Genomic DNA, 12,242 nt, shown 5'->3' on the forward strand with positions numbered 1-12,242 from the left:
TCTTCCATAGAAGTGCCCACACAAAGCACCTCACAATCATCTGAAACTCCAGTCCAAGAGCATTCAACACCTTCTTCTGGCCTCTGCTAGCACCAGGCACACACAACAAAAAAGCAGGTTTCAAATAATTTGCTCCACTTATACAGTGAAAATCTACAACCTAGGAATTCTAAAGTTATGTTACTATATGTTGGGTAGAATTCACCTATAATAAAGAGAAAATAGAAAGGGATATACCTGAAGGAATTAACTTCATCCTAGAAAAGGAAAGCTGGATTACAAGATTGCAGTATTATGAGACACCCTGGATTTAAAAAAAAAAAAAACAATAAAAAGAAAATTATGAAATAACTGTCTAAATATAGTATAAGGCTTTATTTTTCTCACCTTTTCCATATAACTGATATGACTTGGTAAAAATATTAATGACGCTGTGTGGACTTCCCTTTGCCAGTTCTTCCCATGGTCCTTTGCTTTGTGTACCACCTATGTGCCCAAAAAGTGGCAAGAATTTCTCAGCTTCTTTCTGAAACTCTTTGATGGGTTCATAAGAATTTCTCTCTCCAGCACAGAATTCTTTTTCCTTTAAGATTTCTGCTACCTTCAAAAGAGGTCTTGCATCCCGGTGTCCTTCTTCCTCAGAGAGACTTCCTTCACTAAGAAGAGGCCCTTCACTGACTGAGTCTATGCTGGAACAAAGAGACCTTTTGGCTCTTTCTTGAGAACAGGCTTGTATGTCAGAGATAGAAGAATCTGTCTGCCTCCTGCACAACTGTGCCAGCAGCCCTCCTGGCTTAGGACTAGGGGATTTCATTCTCAAGCTTGATATGGCACTCTGGGGTCTGATCATCTCAGGAAGTTTTTTATATTCACTAAGACTGCCTACACCAGGAAGCTCATCATCAAAAGTTGCATGAGATACACAGGTTCCCAGCATCTTCTGAATCCGGGCGGAGAACGCATCTTCAATGTCCTCTTTCACAGGTGGACTGATAGCTTTAGTCCAAGGTCCATTCTCTTGAGGTGCTACCTTCACATCACACTCAGTGTTCCACACTGACCCATAGTTAATGCTGGCCCCAGCTAGTTTCTTAGCTTCACTTTCAATTCTACTGGACAGAGAAGCAGCTGTTGCTTTCAGGGCTTCAATACGATCCAGTTTACTCTTATATTGGCTGGTACTAGGTTTTAACAAGGCATCTGGATGAGGAGCTTGTGAGGTCAGATATGGTTGAGGTGTGAAAGTTAACGGTCCTGAAGCCTTATTATGACTCTTCTTGGCTGGTAAAACAGATTCATAGTCCTTGTGCAAAATTCCTACGTGCTCAAGATGCAAGAGATGAGAGAGTAAATTTTCAGCCGTTCCAACCAGGGGCTGTGCTTGAGAACTATGACCTCTAGGGCTCAACCTGTCAGGCTGCATCCATGTCGGCTCCATCAAGTCTCTTCTGATAACAGAAAGCACAATGTTAGTTAATATAGTAATCCATATTATTATTTTTCTTTTTTTTACAGCATTAGTAATTGATTCCAGAGCTTTGCCCATACCAGACAAGTATGCTATTATGGACCTATGTCCCCAGTCCAAACTGTCACTTAAAAAAGGTAAAGGGGTTCTCGGATTATAAGAATAATATACATACATTAAAAAAAAAAAAGGCAAAGGGCTGAGAGTGAGAGATTACTCAGAGAAAAACAATAAAAAAGCTATTGTTATCTTTGGTAGTTTGTTTACAATTATATCCTTGCTAACATTTTTCTATGTATAAGTTGTGGTTTTGTGAGGCCTTATTTTTTCAAATGGCCATTTAAAACTCTACAGACAAGCTTCCTTAGAACAATACCTCTATTCAACCCTTTAAAAATAGTATTACTTAAAAGAGAAACAGTTAAGATTTTGTAGTGATTTGAATGAAAATGGCCCCCATAGGCTCCTAAGGAGTAGTGCTATTAGGAGGTGTGGCCTTGTCAGAGGAAGTGTGTCACTGTGGTTAAGCTTTGAGGTTTCAGATCCTAAAACCAGGCCCAGTGTCACTCTCTCTTCCTACTGCATGCCGATCTAGATGTAGAACTCTCAGTTCCTTCTCCAGCACCATGTTTTTCTGTGTGCCATCATGCTTTACACTGTGACAATAACAGACTAAATCTCTGAAACTGTAAGCCAGCTCCAGTTAACCGGTTTCCTTTATAAGGGTTGCCATAAGTCTCTACACAGCAATAGGAACTCTAAGAGAGACTGCTCAATATTGGAAGTCACCAAATGGTTCAGCAGGTAAGGGCATCTGTCGTTCAAGCCTGGAGAACTCAAATAAAAAGATGGAAGGAACTGAATATACAAAGTAATGGCCAATCACAGCATGTGTGCCCTGTTACATATGCCACACACATGCACAATACATAGTACTTTATTAAAATATACATGTTTTCTTCTTGTTGTTGTTTGGTCTTTAGTTTGTTTGTTTTTTGTTTGTTTTGGTTGTTTGGTCTTTTGACTTGCTCTATAGACCAGGTTGGCCTTGAACTCAGAGATCTACTTGCTTCTATCTCCTGAGTGCTGGGATTAAAGGAGTATGCCACCACCTCCTTGCTAAAATGTAGAGTTTTGAAATTTAAAAAAAAATCTAAAATTTTAAAAGGAGAAAAAGAAAGGAAAGAAAAGAAGAAGTAGAGGAACCAATGTAAAGTAATAACAAACTTGTGCTTGGTTTGTTTCATAATGTTTAGAATCAGAAACTCAGGGAAAGGCAAATCAACATGACCACAGCATAGTAGGTCTGACAATGATTACAGTATTATTTAAACAAAAGCGTTCATAATAAAAATGAACATAATAAAAATTTTTAAATTATAAATAAAATGTATGATTTATATTTAAAATATATTTAGGACATCAAACAAATTATACATTTCTCTTATTAGCAGTAAGTATATACACTGGTTAAAAGTACTGGGTTCTTTTGTTTGTTTGCTTTGGTTTTGTTTTGGTTTTTTTTTTTTTTTGGTTTTTTTGAAACAGGGTTTCTCTTTATAGCCCTGGCTGTCCTGGAACTCACTCTGTAGACCAGGCTGGACTTGAACTCAGAGATCCGCCTGCCTCTGCCTCCCAAGTGCTGGGATTAAAGGCGTGTGCCACCACTGCCCGGCAAAAGTACTGGCTTTTAAAGTCACTATGCAAACCCAATGCCAAAAGTAATGTTTTGACTTTGAGAAAGTTTAATTAAAATCTAGACTTCAATTATCTCCTCTGTGAAACCATAACAACAGCACTTAGGTCTATTGATGTGCCTGTGTGACAAATCACTTGCCTAAAAGGCACAAGACACTGGGCTTCATGCTGGTATTACAAAGCAAATAAAATCATACGAATACCCAAACAATGTTTTTTACTAAAAGGATTCAATCAGTTCTAGGCTAAGAAACAATAAATGTCATCAATACTACGGGGCTAGAGAGATGGCTCTGAGGTTAAAAGTACTTGCTGCTTTTCCAAAGGATCCAGGTTCAATTCTCAGTGTCCATATCAGGCAGCTTATAGGAGACTGACATCTCTGCATACACCTGCAGTGGCAGGCACATATCCACACATATACATGTGTAATTGAAATTAAAAAATCTTTATAAAGGAAAAATAAAGGCACTTCCTGCTCTTGTAGGACTCAGGTTTGACTCCAATACCCACACAGTGACTCACAACCATCAGTAACTCCAGTTCCAAGGATTCTTTACTTTCTTCTGACCTCCATGGGTACAAGGCATATACATGGTGTATGTACATACATGCAGGCAAAACACTCATAAACATAAAATAAATAAATGTAGAAAACAACGTAAATGTTACCATTGTTATTGCCCTTTAGGATAAAAAAGGACTGTGTTTGTTAACTCCAAATTGGAAAGAGATTTGACTTGTATCTGTATATTCTCAAAGAGTTTCAAATCTTTTTTCTTCTCCTAATGGTTACTATTACAAAGTATAGTTTAGAACCATCGTATCTTTCACTGTGACTTACCCACCCAAAAACTTTATGTTAGGCTTAGACAGAGCAAGAGTGCTACCACCTGCATAAGAAATTAACATTGGACCTGGATTAAAGGACAGGAAAAACCAGCGTGGAGCATGGTGAGTACATCTGTACACCATGTTCAGGTATTAGTTGAAGATATTCACCAAATGTGAAATGTCTTCTCATAAAAAGAAAGAACCTTGGTCATCTTTCATTCTCTCATTTTATTTTATTTTATTTTATTTTATTTTATTTATTTATTTATTTATTTATTTTTTTTTTTACCTTGCAAGAGGTTGTGGAGGTTCTGACAGGGACAGGTCACTACTGGAAGACGCACTTGGGGGACGTTCCTGTATTTTGTTTTCTTTATCAGATTCTCCAGATGGTTGATACCCAGGTCTGGTCTAAGAGAAAAGAGCATCAAATTTATCTGATTCTGATCACAAAGATGTCTTCAAGTAGCACATAAGAAACTTATCAAGTCCCTTTAACTTAAAAAGGTCATAAAAGAGAGGTTTTCCTCTCTCAAGTAAAATCACTTTATATTTAGTTCGCCTTTAAAACAACCATTACATCAGTGTTTACTTATATCAGGTTGTGGGTTTGATACTGGCACAACAGAAAATCAAATAAAAACAACCACTACAATTAACAGCAAAACCTCATCTAAAAAATCTAACAAGGACATTGCAATTGTTGGTAATAGCTGTTAAGTTAACAGAATTTAGAATCATCTGGGACATGGTCCTCCAGGCATCTTGACTGTGTTAAATGAGGTGTAAAGACCTGTCCACTGTGGGTAGCACCATTCCCTAAGTAGAACCCTGGTCTACTTAAATGAAGAAAACCACCTTAGCTGCAGCATGTGTTCATTACTGTTTGCTTCCTGATTATGAATGTGATGTGACCAGCTGCTTCAAGCTCCTGGCACCTTGATTTCCCCTTATGATAAACTATTCCCTTAAAGTAAAAGCCAGAAAAAATACTTTCTCCCTTACATTGCTTTTGTCAGTGTATTTTATCACAACAACAAACAAAAAATAAACGGATAAAATAGTATCCTTTATAAACCTCAGTTTTTTTCATCTCATAAGAAAAAGAATATAAATAACCCTTTTGAGGCTGTATTTATTGATGTTTAAACCTGTAAGTAAAGCTTTTGAAACAGTTGTAATACCTGAGACACACTCAATTATCAGTCTTAAAAACATTAGCACACGAGTATGTCCTCACTTAAATACTAAACCCAAAACTAGCTACTTCATTAGTAATTTGGTGGTGTACTATGTACTAGCTCTCCTGCTCACTACTACAATAAAAACAAAGCAGAAATACAGCAGGACAGAAGAGATCAATGGTGACCAATATTGTAAGCTCTTCAGCTTTAACTTTCTGCATTGGCATGCATGCAATAAATTTTATGAAAGGTCTTGGTTGTTGTTTGTAACTATCTGAGCATGTCTAAGTCCTAGGTAGGATAATTTTTCAACAGTTCTGTACAGGAAGCAAGCTTTTCCTCACCAGAAATTATCCCACTTCGTGTTCCCCTAACTACCAGTACCTGTGTTTCCTGTGTAACATGCTGACGGGCTGGCTCTTCAAGCAAAGTCTTTTCCAGTAGCAATTTGGAGTAAGTTTCCTGTAGCCGTCTAGAGGCCGATGGATCAGAAGGAGGCACAGGTTTTGCTTTAGAGAAGGCTTCTCTCTGTCTCCGGTAGAGCTCCTGTAATCGTTTGTTCTTCTGCTCCGTAGCCTCCTTCTGAGCCTTCTTCTCTTCATGTTGCCTCCTCCTCCTCTCCTCCTGCTGTCTAACAATGTACTGTCGCACCTCATCTGTGTCATAGTGGCGCTTCTTGGAAATCACAGGTGGATCCTCACTCGCTGTTATTTTGTCAGGCTTTCTTTTCACAGGGCTGTGACTCCTGGAAGCTTGTACAGGGGCCGATGACTTCTGATTCTGTACTTCTCCAACCTCTTGCCTCACAGTTTGAGCCGAAGAATCTAGCTGTAAGTCATCAAGAATCCCACGAATTTCAACAGGCAGAAAATCCTTGTTTAAGGCAGCATTTTCCTCCTGCTTATTGTCTGGAAGGGACAGAGCTGATTTCACTATCGTATTTTCAGACCAAGCTCTGCTTCTTGAACGCTCTGAGCTTCGTGGAAGCTGTTTATGTGAAACATCCAACTTGGGGTCTGATTCTGCTCTTCCAATATGGCCCCCTGCAACACACAGACTATTAGTTATAGAGACTCCAGATTCATTCCTAAGAGTTACTGCATGAATAAGAAAATTAAGGAATTTTTCTTTAAACATGGATTCAAATATCCTATAACAGTCCAAAGAATGTTGTAAGGGTAAATTCCCATTTATATCAGGAAGAGCTTCATACAAACTATACTCTTTTTATAACACATCTTTTAGTATTTCTTCAAAAAAGACATATTATAATTGATAGGAATATGTAACATTACCATTTATCTTACATGTGCATATTTATTTTTTCCCTCTTCAAAAAGTTTTTTTTTAAAACATCAACTTTTTAGAAACCATCTGAATTGAAGAAGAGGAAGAGATGGAAGAAGGAGAGGAGGAAGAAGAGGAAGAGGAGGAGGAGAAGGAAGAGGAGGAAGAAGAGGAAGAAGAAGAAGAGGAAGAGGAGGAGGAAGAAGGAGAAGAGGAAGAGAGATCCAGGTATGGTGTCAGGCAAATATAATCACAACACTTGGGAGGCAGAGACAGGAGAATCAGAAGTTCATAAATTTCCTTGGCTACACAGTAAGTTTGAGGCCAGCCTGGACTCTCTAAGACTCTGACTTCAAGCTACAACAAAATCTAACCAGGAAATCTCCTTAGAAATCTTTAGGAAAGGCATAATTTTAAGTGCTTTGAAAAAGATCAAACTTGGTTCTGGAGAGAAGGCTCAGTGGCTAAGAGAAATATCTGCCCTTCCAGAAGACTGGGGTTTGAGTCTCAGCACACACATGGCAGCTCCCAACTGTCTGTAACTACAGTTTCAGGTGATCCGACATCCATTTCTGCGATAAGGCACACATGTGTATAGACACATACGCAGGCCAAACATTCATACAAGTCAAATAATGATGTTTTCTTTAAAAAAAAAAATAGCTATACCGAACACAACAATAAAGGCACTGAAAATACTGGATTTTTTTTCTCTAAAAGTTTCATACAATACTGACTCATTTTGCAATTAAATGGCAACATATTTAGATGAGTTTACCAGAGAATTTCTGAAAGTTTAGATTTCTATTGACATAAAAAGATTAAAACTGACCACCTACATATCACACCTTAGTAATATCTATAAAACAAATCTCAAAAATATTTTAAAAGACTATTTGGTATTTTACCCATTTTTAAGAGAAAAAGAAAAATCCTCAGTGAGAAGCATAAGAATATCCCTTCCATTAGGATAAATATGTTCTTTCAAGTAGCCAGGGATTGTGGTTTATGGTGTGAAGTCCTATATATTAAAGAACTGCCTACTTCCTAGAAAACACTATCTGCTGGCTAACAGCTGTCTCTGTGATTCTCTAATGAATGTCAGAGCACAATAAACATATTATATATGCAAACAACCATTTCATCATCTACTATTTGCTGACAAGGCTTAATTTTAGACTGATAAAATGCATGAGTTCACTTGCAAGATGAAAGAAATAAAAAGAAATACAATATTGACTGCAATATATTAAATCAGAGTTGATTTCATTTCTTACTTAATGGACTCCTAGAACTAAATTAACTGGGGGACAATTTCACTGCTGAAAAAGAAAACTGGCTGTGGAGATTTTATATTTCATTTCTCAAAGTTAGTGTTTATGGAAAACATAACTAGTTAATTTTTCCTTTTCCGTGTGTGTGCGTGCGTGTGTGTGTGTGTGTGTGTTGTGTATCTTGTATGTGTGGGCATATATGTATGTGAAGATGCCTGCATTAGGAGGGAGGTGTGTGCATGTGAAAGCCAGGGGTTGATGTCAGAAATGATCGCTCTTCCGTCTCATTCACTGAGGTGGGGGTCTCTCAGTCATAGAGACACATACTCAGAGCTTACTTATACAGCTAGACCTGCTAGCCAGCTTCTTCTAGGAAACCCCTAGAGGCAGGACTTACAGGTGGGCACTGGGGATCTGAACTCTGGTCCCCACGCTTGCACAACACGCACTTTATCCACTGGAAACTCTCCTCAAACACCCTCACACCTATAAATAGCAGTCAATGTGCTTAAATAAGAAAGAAAAGGATCTGAAAGTCAAATTTAAAAGAGTCCTGGGTCATAAAACAAATTTAGCTATGACTGACTACGCCTCTGAGAAAAATAACTTTTCTCTAGACCTCTCCAAGTTCAACAGAACATTTCTGCTTTTTTGAGCTACAGGAAGAATTTTAAAGCAAAATCTTAAGTATTCTCCAGCACATTTGTATCATCTGAGTATATAAGCAGGCAATCTTTAAACAGTTTTAACTATATCCTCTCACCAAATTTAGCCAGTCTTTCTCTTCCACTTCTGTCACTCGATGTGGGTCTTCGCTGTTTCTGCTCCATCTTGGGTGCAGGTCCCAGAATCTTCTTTACTAATTTTTGTCCATCTCGCCAAGAAGATGTACTTATCAAACGACTACTACCTAAAATATATATTGCACTGAATTTAAAACTTTATCTCTAAGAAGTATATTTACACAGTAATATAGGTTCTATAATTAACTTTACATTTATCTTCTGCTAAGCTCAAAAGGTCTGTCATTTAAAGTATATTTTTAGGGGCCAGAGATGGTTTAGCAGTCAAGAGCACTGGCTGCTCTTCCAGAGGACCTGGGTTTGATTTCCAGCACCCTCCCAGGGGCTCACAACCATCTTCAGCTCTAGCTCCAAGAGGTTTAACCCCTTCTTTGTCCTCTGTGAGCATTAATGTGCACATACAATACACAAACATACATGTAGACATGCCCATACACATAAATAAAATTAAAATAAAAATTTTTTAATTTTATTTTTAACTCTAAGCCATCAAAATTAGTTAACAGTTTGTTCAAATCTTTTTTTAAAAAATTCTATTCATTTTTGGGGGGTGGGGAGAGTGTGCCACAGCACACATGGGGCAGTCAGAGAACAATGTGGGACAGTCAGCCCAGTTCTCTCCTACCACAATGATTCTTGAAATTTCAAGTTACTAGCTAAGACTTGTTTTCTAAACAAATATAGGGATAAAATTTAATCCCAGTGCTCAGGAGGCAGAGGCAGAGGCAGGAGAGCCTCTGTGAGCTGAAACTTGGTCTACATAGCAAGTTTCTAGTTAATGAAAGCTACAAAGTGAGACCCTTCTTCAGTGAACAAATTTTAAAAGTTAAAAACATGATAAAAATTATATATGTACAAAGAATTTTTAGGTATGCAATGACTAAAATTATACTAATATGACTTTAAAATTAATATATAGATACAATAAACAAATATAAAAAATTTAAATACTATTTAGAAATACTCAAACTAATACTAGTACTTTTTGTTTGTATCAAAATGAATAGTTTTAGGGGCTGGGGAGATGGCTCAGTGGTTAAAGCACTGACTGGTCTTCCAGAGGTCCTGGGTTCAATTCCCAGCAACCACATGGTGGCTCACAACCATCTGTAATGGGATCTGATGCCCTCTTCTGTGTGTCTGAAGACAGCAACAGTATACTCATATAAATAAATAAACCTTTAAAAAAAAAAGAATAGTTTTGTTTTCTCGTATTTTTCCACTTTTCTAGCATGCTGTCCTACTTTTATATGAAAGACATTCTATTAATAGTTCCTTTTAAAGAAGCTATAATTTAATAGTCTAAATGGAAATATAAGTCTAATAAATATATTAACTATAAGCTTTTATAAATATGTTCTGTTTAAACATGTGTGTATGCATGTACATACACATGTAGGTGTGTATACATGTGTATGTATGTGTGTGCATACGTGTGTGTGTGTGTGGGCGCACATGAGTGTGTTTTCTGTGTATTTCAGGTTTTCTTGGCATATGCCAGGCCAGTTGGACCAGGAGCTTCCAAGTGCTGTGTCCACCTCTTATCCCACAGGAGCACTGGGATTACAGGTACTGATGTTGTCCATCTGGCTTTTATGCAGGTTCTAGGAATTCAAATTCAGGTCCCCGCCCTTGCACAGCAATCCCTTTTACCTACTGAGTCAGCCCCTGTTTACTTTAGAAATGCCTTTGTACTTTGATATTAACATATAAACAACGGGTCTAAAGTATTGAAAGGGTTCTAAGCTTATTGCTCAATATATAAGAAACTTTATTTTCATAAATGACAGAAGAGAGTTCCTTATACTTTAAATTTTAGACTCAAAACTAAACAAACATGAACTCGTGGGTAGTCATTTATAAATGTTGGTTTTTTCAAAGTACTGTGAGGGAGGGGTTGAAGAGATGGCTCAGCAATTAGAGAGCACTGGTTGCTCTTCTAGAGGACCCAGGCTTGATTCCCTGCACCCACAGGGCAGCTCCCAACAGTCTGTAACTCCAATTTCAAGGGATCTGATGCCCTCTTCTGGTCTCTGAGGGCACTAGGCATTGCATGTGGTACATAGCCACACATGTAGGCAAAATATCCAGATACATAAAATAAAAAACTAAATTGTGGCCTTCTAAAATAGTCTCTTCAAGTATTGAAGATGACTCTCACTAGAAAATTATTAGTATAGTTTCAGCACTGTTAATGCTATTTAGTCTAGGTTAATGGCCAAGTACACACAAATGAAGCAGACTATCTATCTGGGTAAACACAACCTTTGTACTTCATTCCAAAGGAGGCCTCTGATAGGACTATTTACCATCACTCTTTCTTTTTATTTACTCTTCTCTAAATGTAATACAATAAATTATATTTTTGGTTTTGGAGGTTGTGATGGGAGGTGGTTGTGAGACAATGTTTTACTGTGTAGTATCAGCTGTCCTGGAACTTGCTCTGTAGACTAGGCTGGCCTTAAACTTACAGAGATCCACTTGCCTCTGCCACTGAATACTGAGATTAAAGATGTGTGCTACTACCAACTATGTAAAATGTTTTTATACTTAATTTAATTACCACTGAAATAACTATATTCTTGTAAAAACAAGTTTAATTTGTACAGAACTAGTATCACTCTATTACTGTATCTGAAGTTATCACAAAATGTGCTATCATTCTAATGACAAGCAGAACCAGAAGGACAAGGGTGTGGTCAGAACAGAGCACCTCATCACTTGCTGCTTCCCAGAGACCCTATGGTCTCTTACTATGCTGTCACACTGTTTCTAACTGTACCTCTCAGGAACTTTCTGTCTTGCTAACCACTATACTGCCACACATATAGCCACCGCTGACAAACATCTGGACAATGAGTGAATGTATTGATTCAGAGTCTCCTGAAATTCAAGGTGACAAGCTCTCAAACTGTCTCTAGTCTTTCATGGCCAAAAGTTACTTGCTGAATATGACACTTCAGGATAGCTAAGAACTGGAACTCATGTCATGTAAGAAGTACTATCCTGAAGTGTTTTTCTAATATTCATGCTTTTAGCTCTCACAATAATCCTGTAAGACAAATACTACTGATTGATCTTTTTACATATGAGGAAACTGAATCACACTAAAACTGACTCATGTGCCAAAGAAATAATGTTAGCTACAATATAAAGTCAAGCAAAATCAATCAAGTTAGTCACTATGGAAGCAGAAATCTCTTGTTTTCCTAATTTGATCTATTCTTTGTTTGGTTTAACCACTACTGGCAAGAAGACTGGCATTCTGATCTATCTTGAAGGCTATCATGATCTTACAGAAAACGATTACTCATAGAAAAAATTCACTATTTTAATTTGATGTGTTTGTATTAAAAATACTAGAAAAAAATTTGAGGTGACACATTTACTATCTTGAATACACAATGAGTCTGAAATTAATCTTTATTATAAACTAAATAAGATTTATAACCACCATGGAAACACACCTATAATATTATGCTATAAGGGTGTTTCCAGAATGGTTTAGCAGAGGAAGAGATGGATAGGATCCACCTATCTTAAACGTGGATGTCACTATTCTATGAGGTGAGGGTCCCAGATTGAATGGAAAGGAGAAGGTGAGGTAAGCTGCAGCTATCCTCTCTCTCTGTTTCCTGACTGAGAATAAAATATGGCCATCCACCATTGTTCCCACCACTGCCTTTCTGACCAC

General features: G+C 37.5%; 1 protein-coding gene across 4 annotated transcripts in view; it reads right to left on the reverse strand.

Moving 5' to 3' along the window:
- Positions 1–12,242, reverse strand: part of Cep350 (centrosomal protein 350) — a 137,301-nt gene that overhangs the window by 82,264 nt on the left and 42,795 nt on the right. For all 4 annotated transcript variants that reach the window (XM_028758394.1, XM_028758401.1, XM_028758385.1 and 1 more), the window contains 4 exons: positions 8,509–8,655; positions 5,569–6,227; positions 4,290–4,411; positions 388–1,448 (listed from right to left, as the gene is read on the reverse strand). In XM_028758394.1, the coding sequence (XP_028614227.1) occupies positions 388–1,448; positions 4,290–4,411; positions 5,569–6,227; positions 8,509–8,655 (1,989 nt within the window). The remainder of the gene's footprint in view (positions 1–387; positions 1,449–4,289; positions 4,412–5,568; positions 6,228–8,508; positions 8,656–12,242) is intronic.

The sequence above is a fragment of the Grammomys surdaster genome, unplaced genomic scaffold, assembly GCF_004785775.1.
Source record: "Grammomys surdaster isolate TR1022 unplaced genomic scaffold, NIH_TR_1.0 130, whole genome shotgun sequence".
Classification (NCBI taxonomy): domain Eukaryota; kingdom Metazoa; phylum Chordata; class Mammalia; order Rodentia; family Muridae; genus Grammomys; species Grammomys surdaster.